At 52.9% G+C, this 14,982-nt stretch overlaps 1 protein-coding gene across 4 annotated transcripts in view; it reads left to right on the plus strand.

The window, feature by feature from the left end:
- The window catches only part of SP7 (Sp7 transcription factor), a 31,823-nt gene that overhangs the window by 11,712 nt on the left and 5,129 nt on the right, over nucleotides 1-14,982 (plus strand). Inside the window, exons 1-3 of one of the 4 annotated variants that reach the window (XM_072972729.1) lie at nucleotides 11,394-11,464; nucleotides 11,778-12,018; nucleotides 12,463-12,530. The exons of 1 other annotated variant lie outside the window; for it this stretch is intronic. In XM_072972729.1, the coding sequence (XP_072828830.1) occupies nucleotides 12,510-12,530 (21 nt within the window). In that variant the 5' untranslated portion in view covers nucleotides 11,394-11,464; nucleotides 11,778-12,018; nucleotides 12,463-12,509. Of the gene's footprint in view, nucleotides 1-715; nucleotides 829-1,778; nucleotides 2,616-11,393; nucleotides 11,465-11,777; nucleotides 12,019-12,462; nucleotides 12,531-14,982 lie in introns of those variants that run through there. 2 more of the 4 variants (XR_012078332.1, XM_072972730.1) reach the window with 2 other exon arrangements.

Consider the following 14,982-nt stretch of genomic DNA (forward strand, 5'->3'; position numbering starts at 1 on the left):
GTAGTCTCCCATGCAAGTCATTTACCCCCATTTTACAGACAAGGAGATTGAGGCTCAGAGTTTGCACAACTAGCCAGTGGTGGAGCTTGAATCCACACCTTAGTCTGACTTCCAAGATGGTGACTTTACTACTCAAACTGCCTCCATGTGTGGCTGTGTGGCTGTCCACCAGGCTCACTTCCACTAGATCGCACACTTTGTGTTTAATGCTATTTTGGACACTTCTAGCACATATCTGGCACACAGTAGATGTTCAGGAAATGCCTGTGAAAGGCTAGTAGGAAGGTGGGTCAGGCAGAAAAATAGACTTTTGCTTCATGAACTCTGGCCTAGGAGCCTGGACACTTTGGGACCTTTGACAAGGGTCTTGCCTTCTCTGAGTCAAGATTGGGGGAAGGTGCAGAATCAGTACCATAACCTCTGAGGCTTCTTCCCAGCACAGCCGTTGCCTCAACACTGGCAGCTCTGCCATTGTCACCTGCAAAAAGGTGGCAGCCAAGTCTCTGCCCCAAGAACAAGCCCTGGAGAGTAGGTAATAGGTGGAGTTGTTGGGCAGCTCACTCCTGCCACCTGGTGGTACTGGGCAGCCTTGCTCACTCTTCTTTCAGACCCATGGATCTAGGGAGAAAAGTCTGAAAAGTCTAGAAGCTATTTATTTGCACACTGCCCTTTCTCTAAGAGTTTTTCTTTCTCTGAAATCCCTTCCCATTCACAGAAAGAAACTGAGCTGAGCTGGATGGAATTAAGACCCTTACAGATCCTAAGCTCCGAAAAGATTGTGGTGCACACCTCTAATGTAAAGGCTTCAAGACAGAAACAATACTAACGGTAAAATAAGTACAAATAAGGAGGTGACACAAAATTCTGATTTCTCTTACAATGATTACTTTAATGCTTAAAAAATGAAATAAAAACTTTTCTCAAAATTTCCACTTGTTTTAATGCCCCTGCTTTGCTGCCCTGTGTACTAAGCCCTACTGGGTACTGGGTACCCAGGTAGCATACCATGGATCCTGCTTTGAAAAAGAAAATCTTCCTAGTTTAAGCCTATGGGCTACTTGAGGGTACGAGTTGTTGTATTTTAAAAATGTTTGTCTTTCTGGGGACCCCACAGTGCCTGGGAGATAACAGGAGATAATAATCAATGTTTGATTTTTTTTGGTCTTTACCTGAAATGCAGTCCTGGTTGGCCTGCTGCCAGGACCTTTGGGAGACCGTCTCTACTTTGTCACAGTCTTGCTGGGTGCCTAATGCCTAGCTGCCTATCTCTCTGCATCTTTAGTTTTACTCTTTGCAAGTCAGAACCCTTTCTCCTCCCTCCAGGAAATCTGATTTCAGTTCCAAGAAAGGAACCCTTGAACTTTAGAGCTTGTAGGGACCAAAATACTAAGAATCCCTACCATGTGTTGAATCTTATTTTTTTTTCTATTGGGTTTTATTAAGAACACCCTTTTGTTAAAAAGAAAAAAAAGAATAGCCATTATGAATTTTGTCAAATGTTTTCTTAGCATCTATTATATTGATAATGTGACTTTTCTTGTTTGACATATTAACATGCTCTTTATTAATGACTTTCATTATTAAATATCTATTCTAGCATTCCTGAGATAAACCACAAAGGAACCTTAGTGCTCATGGAAGTCACTGGTTCCCAATTAGATGTAGCCAAATTCATTTATTTTCAGATGAGGAAACAGAGGCAATGAGAGGTAAAGTGGGTCATCTATGCTTTCAAATATGGTCCCTAACTTTTTCATGTTTCTTTTTTCCCTACACAGGTTGTTAAGACCCTGAAAAGTAAGTGCTGAGAGTCCTATGTAGCATTTTCTATATTTCAATCAAGGAGCCACTCAATGAACCCCACTGACTACTAAAATGATGAGTAGGCTTTTATACCAGAGCTGGAGCAAAGAACTGCAGGCTAAATAGGTAGGTGGAAGCTGATAGCTACACCAAATAGAGGACTTCTAGATAGTTGAGAGGCAAACCATTAAAAAGTGAAAAAAGATGGCTTGAGGCATCCCCTCCCCAGGTGAGCTTGAGAAAGAGAAGGATATGCCTCTAACTAGGCCACTGGATGAGTAAAGAACACAGTGACTTTGGGCCGGGCTGGTTAGCTTTGGTTCTCCCTCTGATTATCACATTCCCTCATCCCCCCATGGTGACCTGGAATCCTGGATTTTTCTGGAACTTTACAACTTCAGATATTTCCCTTAAACCAGTGAGATGTTCCAGAAAAAGAGCAGACTATGTATCTCCATCCTTTTCCAATGCTTTGTCCCATGTTGTATCCATGCCCAGATCTGTATCCTTCCCAACAAACAACAAAAGTGCAGGATATAAGAATTAGGCCCTGAACTGGAAAGGCAGTGGGAAGAAGAGGATAAGGCTAAAGAGAGAGCTGAGCCGAATATAACAAAAAAGAAACAGACTCACAGATTCTCTAACAAACTAGTGGTTACCAGTGAGGAGAGGGAAGCAGGTGAGGTGATTAAGAAGTACAAACCATTATGTATAAAATAAGCTACAATGATATATTGTACAGCACAGGGAATATAGCCAATATTTTATAATAACTATAAATGGAGTATAACCTTTAAAAATTGTGAATCACTATATTGTACACCTGTAACTTACATACTATTGTATATCAACTATACTTTGATAATAAAAAAAAAAAAGGGCTGAGCTGGGGGTACCATTCCTATACTCTTCTCAATCTGGCTGAGATAGAAGGGGTCGGGGGAGCAGAGGTGAGCGCTGGAGGGTGGGTTGTCACCTCTGAGCCACAGGTCCCCAGGCTCCTGGAGGCCACATTCTTGCCCTCTCTTTGTCCCTTAGTTGCCATGACTGAGTCCACTGGACAGCATATGTGTCTTCTGCAGGAATTTGGAAGTAACTAGAAAGTGCTCTAAGGGTAGCACTGAAGGGAAACACTGCAGACTTCCTCTCCCTCCTGGGTCAGGCCTGAGAACTGTCCAGGAATGGAACACAGGGTGGGGAGGGGGGCTCTCTGGCAGGGCACAGGCAGCCCTAGATGTCTTGGTCTGCCTCCTCACCCTGTTGAGTAAGGCCTGCCTGCTGTCCCACCCTGTATTCTTGGATTCCTAAGGTCTCCTTAGCTGGCAGGGAAGGCCTAGGGCCCAAGGAGACTTTTGAGGGCTAAGGAACTGGGGAGAGAGAGCCTGTGATCATCCATGTGTGTGTTGAATGTACTAATCTGACTTCTATGATATATGTCTCCTTCTAAGACCTGGCCCCTGTGGTTGTTAGTGTCGCCATGAGTGCCCATGGGTGTGTGACCGTGGCATGTGGTGTGTGCCTTTGTGTGTCAGGGCAGGGGCTCCCTGTGGTGTGCATGTATGTTGGGAGGGGGTGATGGTGAGATCCTGGCTCCCTCTCCTCCTCCTCCATCCCTGCTCCCATCTGGCCTTGATCAGCTGGTCCCTGGGGAGGGAGCCGCGGTTTCGGATACAGGAAAATGTTCCAGGAAGCGGCCACTGTGCTGGGCCCTGCTCTGGCTCCCCCAGCGGAAATTGTTCCAGGAGGGAGGGGGAGAGTGTTGAGATAGGATTAAGGGAGGAGGGGGTGGCTCTTGGATCCCCTCTCTATGGATAAAGCAGGATAAATTGATGGGAAGCTCAGGTCAGCCAGGAACCCGGATGCTGCTACCTAGATCATTTAATGCAGGAAAACTGAGAGCCAGCAAAAGAGGGTTCCCTTTCTTATCTGGTTCTTTTTCTAGTGAAGTTTAAGGATTGGGGATCTGGGTGGCCTCTGGTGGGGGCGTCCCTTTTCTGGCCCTGCTAGCATATACCCAAGCTGGGGACCGGGACACCTGGGTCTTGTCTAAAAGTGGTGTGGCTTGATTGGGGGAGGAGCATAGGATTCAGCCCCCTCTTCTCCCCACAGAGGGGGCTTTGAAGCTGGGATCCAGGACTGGGAGGGCTGCCTAATTGGGATAATGGAGGTTAATGGGGCGCCTGGAGGGGGTGGCCACGCTCCTAGATCAAAGAGGCCAGCTCTTCCCAACCACCACAGCTGGAGGTCACAGCTGGAGGGGGAGGGGCAGGGGCTTCAGGCCAGCCAGCAGGGGGTGCTCTGGCCCCTGAATGCCTGTCCTCTCGAGTCGGACCCCTTCTTCTCTTGGAACTACTTTTGTCTAAAGGGTGCTCGTGGGGAGCGAGGGATGGAGGGATGGAGGAATGTAGGAGTCCTGGGATTCAGACTCTTCTCTGTGTGGATGGATAAGGAAAAGACAGGGCACGAGAGGCTGGCAGCTTGGGGTCCACGAAATGCTAGTGTCTTTGGGACCTGGGGCTCTGCAGGGTCCGGAGGAGGACGCTAGGGATCCAGGTCTGGAGAAAGCCAGGGCTGGGAGGCAGGAATTCTGTCCTCGGTTCAGGCCGTTGAGAAAGGACTGGGCGGGGCAGCTGGGGGCGCTGGCTGGGGCGGAGGGGAAAGGGGCACACAGAGCTCCCCGCCGCCGCCTTCTTTCCCCCTCCCCCCGGTTGGCGCTCTCTCTCGGGCTCTAATCGGCGCGGCGGCCGCAGCGGGCAGAGTCAGCGCCGCCAGTCTCCGGGACGCGACTCCCAGCAATTGTGGTCGGGACCGCAGATATGCAGCTGCCTCCTGCCCGGGCGCCCGGCCCGGCCGGCCCCGCCCGCGCCCCGCCCCCCGGGCCTCGGCTGGCCCGCCCCTCCGCCTCCCAGCCGCGCGCGCACATGTGGGGACACTGAGGCACTGCCGGGAGGCGACGTCCCCGGCTGCCCTGAGCCCAGCCCAGGCTGCGAGAGGCGGCTTGGGAGGTCCTCGGCCTCTCCTCACACCCCCAGACCTCACGATCTGTCCGTCTAGGGGCACCCATCCCTGCAACAGCTGGAGCTGGGGCTGAGACCATCAGTCTTGCCTTAGCTTAATGGCTCACAGGGCCTCAAACCTCGCCTCGGAGAAAGTTGAGCAGTGCTTGCTCTGGGATCCAGCGGGGGGCGTCCGACTGAGCGTGTGTGGGGAGGAGGTTGTAGTGGTGGTGGCTGAGTCCCAGGGACTCTCATTAATCCGGGCGGTGGAAAAAGGAAGGATGAAGAAAGGTGGCCTATGCAGACTCTGAACTTACAGAGTTCCCTCGTTGGGGTGGGGGTGGGGCAAGTTTGGGTGAAAAAGGGAAAAAGAAATAGTTAAAGAGGGGCTAGGGCAGAGTGTGTTGGGGGTTCTCCTGGGAGGCTGGAGGCCAGGTGGCAGACACAGCATGGCCCTTTACTCCCAGCAGCTGGGAATCAGGGGCCATTCTCAGGACTGAACAGATCCCTCTAACGTGCCTGCATGTCCTGTGTTCAAGTGCCCACACCAACACACTTACCAAGGGAAGTCATCCTTGACTGCTCCCTCTCCCACACTTTCTACATGCCGCCAGTCACTAAGTCCTGTCTATACAACCTCCTAAATATCACCTTTCCATTGACTTTTTCTCATTCCCTCTGCTGCTACAGGCCACATCTTCTCACCTCTTGCCTGGACTGCTGCAATAAACTGGTCTTCAGTTTTGCTCTCCTCCAAACTCTGACTATACTAATAGGCACCATTTATGGAACAACAACTAAGTGCCAAACCCTGTGGTAAGAGTTCCACATGTATTATTTCTAATCCTTATAACAACCCTGGGAGGTTGCTGTATTATATTTCTCCATTCTAAAGAAGAAGAATCCAAGGCGTCAAAGGTTAAACACCCTGCCCAATCTTACACCATAGTAAACGGCTGATTTGCCCAGAATGGCCTGGCTCTAATTCCCTATTCCATTCTCTTTTATGCAGTCCAGGTCATCTTTTTAAAATACAAATATTCCCATATGTTGCCCTGAGGATCAAGTTCGGATTCCTTGCACAGCTAATCAGACCTCCATCAGCCTCCACTTTCTGTGTTCTCGTCACACTCAACTTTCAGCACCTCAAAATGTCATTAAACCCTCAAGACCTCTGGGCCTTTGTATACAATACCCCACCCCCCAGCCTATAACATTCTTCCTCTCTTCACCTGGCTGACTCTTTTTTATCCTTCAGTTTCTTGACCTAGTCATCCCTTCTTCCAGGAAGCCTTCCTTGATTCCCCCAACACTGGCTTAGATTCACTTTGTTGTCTCCAGTAACATCCAGTACTTACTCTCTTAATATACTCCCCACTCTTTATGTTGGTTGCTGGTTTGTGAGGCCAAGGACTGGGTCTGTCTTGTTGGCGGTTGCATGCCTGAGCCTAGCCCTGCCTGCGTGGTGCAAAGTAGGTGCTTGCTGAGCATTTGTTGAATGAAAGAATGTTCCTTGGGTCCAGTCTACATTTTAAAAAACTGTACTGCCACGGAAACTCTAAGCCAGTCAGAGAAAGCAGGAGGAGTGGGGTGGAGTGTGTCTAAGATTTTGAAGGACCATGCCTTAGGTTGTTCAGTCCCATTGCTAAGGATAGAAATCCTTATAGGATTCTATCTATAAATAGGATCAGGACCCTATCACCCCAAGTTCTCTTTATTTAAAGACAGTAAGTAATATATTTCATGTATCGGATTCCAGGGTATCTTTCTTACAAAGAGGCACTTCCTGGAGATGACCCGAGATGACCAGAGTCAATTCCACGCTGACCCTTTTGAAACACCTACCCTACGCAGGTTCCTTTGTTTCAGGATCAGGATTCAGTGTTCCCTTTCTCTCCATTTTCCTCTTTGTCCGCTGCCATCCTGGCTCCTTCCTCCCCCTCCCACAGAACTTCTCCTTCTGATTCTGATCTGCCTCTCCTGGAACTGCTTATATTATCTCAGGGCTCAGATGTCAACTAAGGAGACTGAAGCTCAGAGCAGAGGGGAGCCAGGGCCAGCACCAGTAGTCCTGCCTTGTAGCCTGGGCACTGGAAGAGGGGATGGGGAGACCCAGCAGAGAGGGCGGGAAGTATGCACAGATGTGTAAATGTGCATATGTGAATGCTGGGGTGGGGAGCTCCTTTTCCAAGCTGTGCTCCTTTTCTATGCTGTACAGAGGTTGCTGGCCTCCTAAGAACTTCTTCCCTTCTTCCCTGTGTCCTCAGCTTTGCCTCCCAGAATGGGATTCTCTTCCCCAAGCTTCCTGAGCCTAGGCTCAGAATGTCAAGGCACTGGGCAGTATCCACATCCCAAGGTTATGAGTGGATCTTCCCCTCACCCAAGGAGCAAGTTTCCCTCCATTGCTTTTGGAGGACCCTCTCAGATTAGCCGCTGTCCCTCGGGGTCTCTTGTCTGTATCCCCACCATCTCTATTTCCCTCGATGTCTCTCCCTTTGTCTTTCTGTTTCCCTGTCTCTGGGTGTCTTCTTCTTTTCTGTCCCTTCTGTGTTCTCTGTCACTAGTGACTCCACTGGAGACAAGGGTTGGGCCTGGGTGCATGGCGGGGCGGGTAGTGGCCAGACCAGGGGCCCGGGACATGAGCGCAACTTTCCAAGCCTCTCTTCCAGGCCCCTGTGGTTGGGGAGCTCCACAGAGGGAGAGATGAGTCAGCGGGGCCGCAGAGCAGGGGGGGGTCTGGGTGGGGGTGGGGATGCCGGGGTTCCCCAGGGCCAGGGAGTTTGCTGGGGCCATCTGGGTCTCTGAACTCTGGATATGGGGAGTAAAGGATCAGCAAGTTAAAGGTAACCTGGAGGTTCCTAAACTAGCAGGAATTGCAGGCAGCAATTTTTAGGACCGGCAGTGCCCTCCACATCACCCTGATGCCCAGATTCTGGTAGGAAGAGGAGTTCCTAAATCCCCTCCAGGGGCTCTCAGGGATTTCTAGAGCTGTAAGATTGTGATGATAGACCTATGTGTATGAATGTGAAATTGGCCATACATATAAATGCGTGTGTTGATGTGAGTCTGTGTGAGTCCCTGGGTAGGGTGTTGTAGGTGACTGTCAGTTTATCCACATGTCTGTATGCTGGACTGTGCATTTTTGTGACTGGAGGTTGGATCAGTGTCCTGGTGTAAGTACCGTCTGGATAATGTATATACATCAGTGTGTGTCAATGTGGATGCCTGCAGAATACATACATGTTCGTAATTCAGCCTGTGTCCAAGTCTGTATCTGAAAGTGTGTCACTCATTAGGTACATATTAGAGGATGTGTTGATCTGTATCTCAGGGGCTCTGCTCTCTGTTCACTAGTGGCTCTCTGTAGGGTAGCCAAACCCATAACAACAACAAAGGAAGGGTTAGGCGTCCCTTCAGATTGGAGCCCTCAGAGGAAGCCCAGCCCAGGAGGGTGGGCAGAGGGCAGCGGGGTGGAAGGAGGGGGCGTCCCTGAGGAGAAGGGAGGTAGAAGTCTCCCACTGTCCCCAGTGTTCACTTTCTCTCCACCCTCTCTGACCTTTCCAAAAAGAGCTTAAGAGAACTGAGGCGGGTTCCAGATTCAACCCCCTCTAACCTAGAAATCCCACCCTGATTCTTCTAGGAAGGGGAGAGAGGGAAGGGAGCGGTCCCTGTGGTTCAGCCCAGTCCTGGGGTTGAAAGATCAGAAAGGCACTACCCCACCCCTTCCTTCAGGGGCGTCCATCTCTGGAGCTCAGCGTCTGGGTGGCCATGGGCGGAGGCTGAGGGGCCCCCAGGGTGGTGGGGGGTGGTGGATAGAAACCAGATGCCTAGGGGGTTTATACTGGAAGGACCAGAGCCGCAGCCTCTACCCGCCCCTGCCACATGGCGCCTCTGCCTGGCCTGCCCCACCCCCTGGGAGGCTGGGCTGAGGGAGGCCTGCGAGGGTGGAGGCAGGTCCTTGGTCAGGACTCCCAGTTGCTGACCCCAGCCCTTGGGGGCACTGGCAGCGGGGGGTGGTGGTGGTCTGGACCCAGGAATAGCAGGGCCTAAGTTGGGCTGCAGGACTATCTTTAAAAAGGATATGGAAGAAGTCAGAACCCGGGGTCCTGAGGGAAGCAGCTGGGGGCTTCAGGCAGCCCATCTGCCTGGCTGTGACATAGATCCCTGGGAGGGGGCTGTATGTCCAGGGACGATCCTACTGGGGTTGACACATCAGGGGCCCTGGCTCCCATCTTCCTGGGCACCCTGCTCCCCCTGTCCTTCCCTAGCACTCTTGCTCCTGCCCAGGTAGGATTCGGGATCCAGGTCCCTGGAGGAAGAGAAGGCTGACCACCCCTGCCCCCTTCTCCTCTCCTCAACCCCACATTTCCTTTCATCCTGCCTCTTTTCCCCACCCCCGTCAGCTTCTTCCTTTCCTCCCCAATCTAGTTTGAGCCCCAACTCCTCTCCCACCTGCTGTCTCTTCTCTGGAGTCTAGACTTTTCTCCTTTGCCTCAGTTGCCTGCCTGATCTAACTGGCCTCAGGCTTCTCTGCTGGCAGTGCGGTCGTTTCTCCAAAGTTCCCCTGTTTCTTCTCAACTTCTGAGTGGGGGTGGGGGTGGTCCAGAAGTCCACCTGGCACCTCAGGATCAGAAGCACCCACCACCAGTGGGGGGACTGCGAGGTCATGGGACACCCCACCACGGGCACTTCCTCTTGGGCAGACGGGTGGGGTGGCCCGTGTAATCATCGGAGACAATTACGCACTATTTATACTCCATCCCCGCCCCCCACCTGCCTGGCCGCTTTAACCCTCTGCCTCCGCGGGCTCTGGCCAGGCCTCCGGCTGTTTTCCCTCCCCTGTCCTCTGAAGCCATTGTCTCCTTATCTTTGTTTCTCTGGGCCTGTTTCTTTATCTTTTTTCTTTCTTCCTCCCTTTCTTCTGCCCTTCCTCCCTTCCTCCCTCCCTCCCTCCCTCCCTCCCTCCCTTTCTTTCTTTCTTTCTTTCTTTCTTTCTTTCTTTCTTTCTTTCTTTCTCTCCTCCTTCCTTCCTTCCTTCCTTCCTTCCTTCCTTCCTTCCTTCCTTCCTTCCTTCCTTTCCTTTCTTCCTCCCTTCCTCCCTTTCTTTCTTTCTTTTTTCATTTTTTATTGATTTATAATCATTTTACAATGTTGTGTCAAATTCCAGTGTTCAGCACAATTTTTCAGTCATACATGGACATATACACGCTCATTGTCACATTTTTTTCTCTGTGAGCTACCATAACGTTTTGTGTATATTTCCCCGTGCTACATAGTATAATCTTGTTTACCTATTCTACAATTTTGAAATCCCAGTCTATCCCTTCCCACCCTCTGCCCCCTTGTCTTTCTTTCTTTCTTTCTTTCTTTTTAAGCTCTCTGTTTTTTTTTTAAAGCCACATACCTGGTCTTCTCTTTCCTCTCTTTCCTCCCTGTTACATCCCATAGCTTCTCTTCTGATTCTCTTGGATTGTTTCATTTGCACTGTAGGCCTCTCAGTCTTTCTGTGTTTCTTCCTTTGCTTCTTTTCCTTTGTCTGCCAGCCATCCTGGTTCCCTAACCCTCTTGTCAAAAGTTGGGCCCAAAGGGTACCTGGGGGGAAACCAAATCATGGGGCTGGAATCCCGAACTCCCCCGACCCCGACCCCCGGGTCCTACTCTGAACTTTGCTCCTGCCTGCTGATGAAACTGCTGTTAACCCTCTCTGGACTTCCAGCTGCTCCTGCCCCCTCCCCACCTTTTCCTGGGGGAGCTGGGAGAGCAAAAGGAGACTGGAAGTGGGCACCCAGGAATTGAAAGTTAGGGGACTGGTTGGGGAGTGATGGGAGCGGGGAAGGACAAGGCTCCATTCCTCTGATGGGCAGGGCTGGGAGCGAAGAAAGGGGTGTGTTGGGGAATAACTTGCAAAACAACCCCAGCTGGCTGGGCCCCTCCATGGGGGAGATGCAGGTTCTACCACTTGGCTGCCCGGTCCTCTCTCTCCTGTAAACTTACCTCAAGGCCCAGGTTTCAGTCAATAGACTTTTGGAATGTCCTTCTTACAACTGGTTGACTTTCTTTCTCCTCTTCCCTGACTGCTCTCTCATCAAAGTTGGGAAGTCCTGCCTCAGCTCTAACTTCAATTCTTCCTGCTGCAGAGGGAATGATGCATGGCACTAAGAAAGGGAATCTGGCCCTCCCTCCCAGGAAAGCATGATCACTCATGAGAAGAACTGGCCATCAAAGGATGGAGATTTAATGTGTGGCCAAGAAGGTCCTAGGGGGTGTTAACTGGCAAGGAATGATGGAGGCGAGGGTCTATCTTTTTGGGAGGGTTAATCCAAAGAGGCTAGGCTCAGGCATGGATGAGTTGACCCAATGACCTTCTGCCCCCACCCTCCCTCCTGCCTGCCTTAGATTTTCTCAGAACCAGAAGATCTAGCTTCTGCCCGACAAAGTGAGGTAGGCCTAAGTGTCACTTCCTAGGAGTGAAACTGAGGCATTGGGAGGAAGACTGGGGAGCCCTGAGCTTGTGCCAAGCCTCCCCCACTTCTCCGCCTCTTCCTCCGGGCCTTACTCTGGAACCTGCCTCAGTGACCCTAAAAGGTTGAGCAGCAAAAGCCTCCACCCCAGAGCACACTCCCCTTCCTGGCTTTTACAATACACACCGCGCTCCTGACCTAGAGGTGGGTGACTGGGGAAGCAAGCATCTCTGTGGTCAGCTCTGGTGTGTGTGTGGTGTGTGCGCCTCCGGCCATGTCACTGTGTTCATTTGTGTGCGAGTCCGTCTCTGTTCATTCATGACAGCGGCTGTGCCCCTGTGGGGAGCTCTGTGCATGTGTACGTGTGCATGTATCATCCTGTGTTTGTCCATGAGTGTGGATGTCAGTGTGTTCCAGTCTCTCTGTGTGAGTGTCGTCCCCAATCCCCCATCCCCCCCCTGGATCTCTAATTAGTGGTTTGGGGTTTGTTCCTTTTCCCTCCTGTTCCTTCCCTCAGCGGCAGCGGCGGCAGCGGGAGCAGGAGCAGCAGCAGCAGAAGCAGCAGCCGCCGCCGCTGCCCGGCAGCCAGGGCTCTGGAGTAGGACTGTAGGATCAGAGCCTGAGTGGGAACAGGAGTGGAGCTGGCCCAGGAGAGCAGCGGAGCCCTCCCGGGACCCTCAGGCCACCCCTTGCCAGCACTCCCAGTGCCAGACCTCCAGAGAGGAGAGACCCAGGACACCCAGCCCCAAATCCCCCAGGTACAGGACACTGGGAGCTCTGTCTGGGAGGGGTTCCCACAGATGCCTATGGGACTGCTGGGGGCAGGGTGTGGGACACCTGGGCCCACGTGCCCTCGGTCCTTCCCCTCAGCACCCCCCAGCATGCTCTGCCAACTTGCCCTGTCCCTACCCTCTCCTGCTTCCACCCCATCCCGGGGAGCCCTGTTTCTCCTCTCCCGCCCAGATCCCTTCTTTGGGGAGCTCAGCAAATGGAGCAGGAAATTTGGACCCTCTGCCTCCCTCTCTCGCCCTGCTCATTGGATCCGGAGCCTTCTCCGCTGGGAAAGCTGTAATTAGAGGGTGGATCCCTACAGACAGAGAGCAGCCCCCCCCACCCCCCACCCCCCAGTCTCTTCTAACTTTAGATCTCTTCTCTCCCATTCTCCCATTCTCCCTCCCTCTCCCTCTCTCTCTCCGGCTCAGCTCTCTCCATCTGCCTGGCTCCCTGGGACCCGTTCCCCAGCCTCAGGATGGCGTCCTCCCTGCTTGAGGTAACTGACCCCTCCTTCCCCCAGGACACCAGCCACGATCCGATCTTGATGGTCTGCATCCCTGTCCACCTCCCACCTCCCAACTCACACAGACAGTTGCCGTGGTGCTTGTCACTTCCAGGGGTCAGAGGAGTGAGGAGCAGTGGGTAGGAGAAAGGGGAGGGGAGAGCAGGGCCAGGGGTCAGAGAGCAGTCAGGGGAGGATGAGAGGGGATTAGGTTAGAAGAAGGCATGGACCCCTAAGGTCAGGCAAGCCCAACAACTCCAAGGAGTGGGAAAAGGATGGAGAAAGGAGAGAGAGGAGGGGGAAGTGAGAGTGGGAGATGGATAAGCTGGCAGCACACAGTGGCAGAGAAAGAAAGCCAGAGGGCTGGCTGAGTGGGCACAGAGTAGCACTGAGTCCATGGTCCCTTGGGGGTCCTGGCTCCCGGGACTCTTAGCCTAAGCAGGGTCTTGTCTGGTTTTTAGGTGGGGAGGGGCCTGGGCCTCTGGGCTGGTGTGTGTAGGAGAGGAGGTGGGCAATGAGAGGAGAGAGAGGGCAGTCCGTGCATGTGGGGGGGCTGGCCAGAAGAACTGGGCCCAGGCCTGAGAGGCAACCAAGGAGGAGGGCCAGGGTCTGAGGCCGCCTGCCCGGCTCACAAATATTTAGCTTTCAGCCAAAGACAAACTCAGCTCTATTTTGGGAGTGGGAGGCTCCAGGGCGGACTGGGCCACTTCCCCTCTAGGCTGGGACCCCAGCATCCCTTGCCTCTGGCACTGGGGATGGAGGGAACTAGGGTACCATGGGGGTCAGGGATTGGGGGCTTGAGAAATCACTGACTCTGTCAGGGCTTCTGGGGGACTCACAGCCACTCAGAGCCTGTTCAAATATCCTGAGTTCTTGCTTTTGGGTCTCTGACTCTGTCTCTGTCACCCTCTGTCTGGCTTTCTGGTCCCTCTGCAGGAATCTGGGACCAGAGAGCTCTCCCTTAAGATCAACTCCCATCAATAGCCTTGAACCTTCCATATTCTTGGGCTCCTCTGAAGGTCCTATCCCTGGTCCCAGTGCACTAGCTCAGGTCCCAGGGGTGATGGGCCAAACTGAAAGCCGACTCATTCAGCCTGCAGGAGAGGTGTGTGTGAGGTGGAGCTGGAGTCTCTTAATACCTGTGCTCACTGGCCTGCGTGTAAGTGTCAGAATGTCAAGCAGCACACCTGCCCGCCTGGCTGGCTTCGTGAGAGCACAGGTGTGCGTGTATAAGCTGGGTCCTCTGAGTCCCTGTTAGCCCAAGTGGGGAATGGTGCATGTGTAAGGCTTGGAGATACTGAGTTTGTGACTGAGTTGGAGAGAATGGCGTGCAAGCCAAGGGGGTGGAAACCATGACCCAGCCGGGGGTCCCCAGGTGTTATGCTCCACCCCCTGCTGCAACCAGGGCAGACTGCTCACCCCGCCATCTCCCCAAGAGACTTTCTTTTGAGCCAGCATTGACACACTGTGGTTGGTCTTGAGGAAGCTGGAGGACTAAGGAGCATGGAAATCCTGGGTCCATCCACCCAAGGCCAGGGCAGTGTCAGTGGGCATGGGCTTCATGCCAGGGTTGCCAGCGTGGCACTGGTGCCTGCGGGAGGGGCTGGGCCAGAGGCCTGCTGGAAAGACACGGGATTGGGGTAGCACTTGGCAAGAGGCGTGTGTCGTGGAAACTGGACTTTCATGTCCCTCACTCCCCATGAGCTGGAGATGCCCCCACGCCAAGGCTTTCAGTCCCTCTGTCTCTTTCACTGATCTTTTGGGCACCTGTGCCCTCAACTTTCTTCTTCCCTGCCCCCCCCACCAGGAAGTCCTCTTTGGCAGTGGGAGGAACCTGGGGGTTCAGAGAGGGACGGTCACCTGGGCTGAGTGAGATGCAGGGGAGCAAGGAGGAGGGAGAGATGGGGATGGGGGAGAGATGGGGATGATGGAGACTTGGAAGTGGGGAAACCAAGCTGAAAGTGGAGAACTAGAAACTGGGACCTTGGGTGCCCAGAACCTATGGCCAGTCAGCCCTCAGATGTCCAGTGAGCATTCCAGTGCAGGGGCAGCAGAAAGATGGGGCTCCCTTCCCTGTCAGGGCGGGAGAGCTGGGACAGCTCCTTATCTTGTCCCTTCTCCAGAGATTCCCCTTCCACACTTAAAGCATGTTTTGCTGTTGTTTTTAATGGATGGCAGGCGGAAGTAGGAGGAAAAACAACTTGAAGGTGGGCTCCTGGGCCCGGGGAAAAGTAATACATTTGATGAGCTATGGCGACGCGTATTTAGAACCCTTAGCCAGGACCCTGTCCCAAGTTCTCAGGAAAGCCCAAGCAGCAAGAGAAGGAAACTGAGGCTGTGGTGAAACCTAGCCGGGTTGCCCAGCTCTTGGCCTCCAGAACCTTCTGAGTGGGTTTGGTGCCTTGCTCCCCCTCTGCTGCCCTCAGGGGCCCTGGGGGCCTCTGCT

Source organism: Vicugna pacos, chromosome 12 (assembly GCF_048564905.1).
Source record: "Vicugna pacos chromosome 12, VicPac4, whole genome shotgun sequence".
Taxonomy (NCBI): domain Eukaryota; kingdom Metazoa; phylum Chordata; class Mammalia; order Artiodactyla; family Camelidae; genus Vicugna; species Vicugna pacos.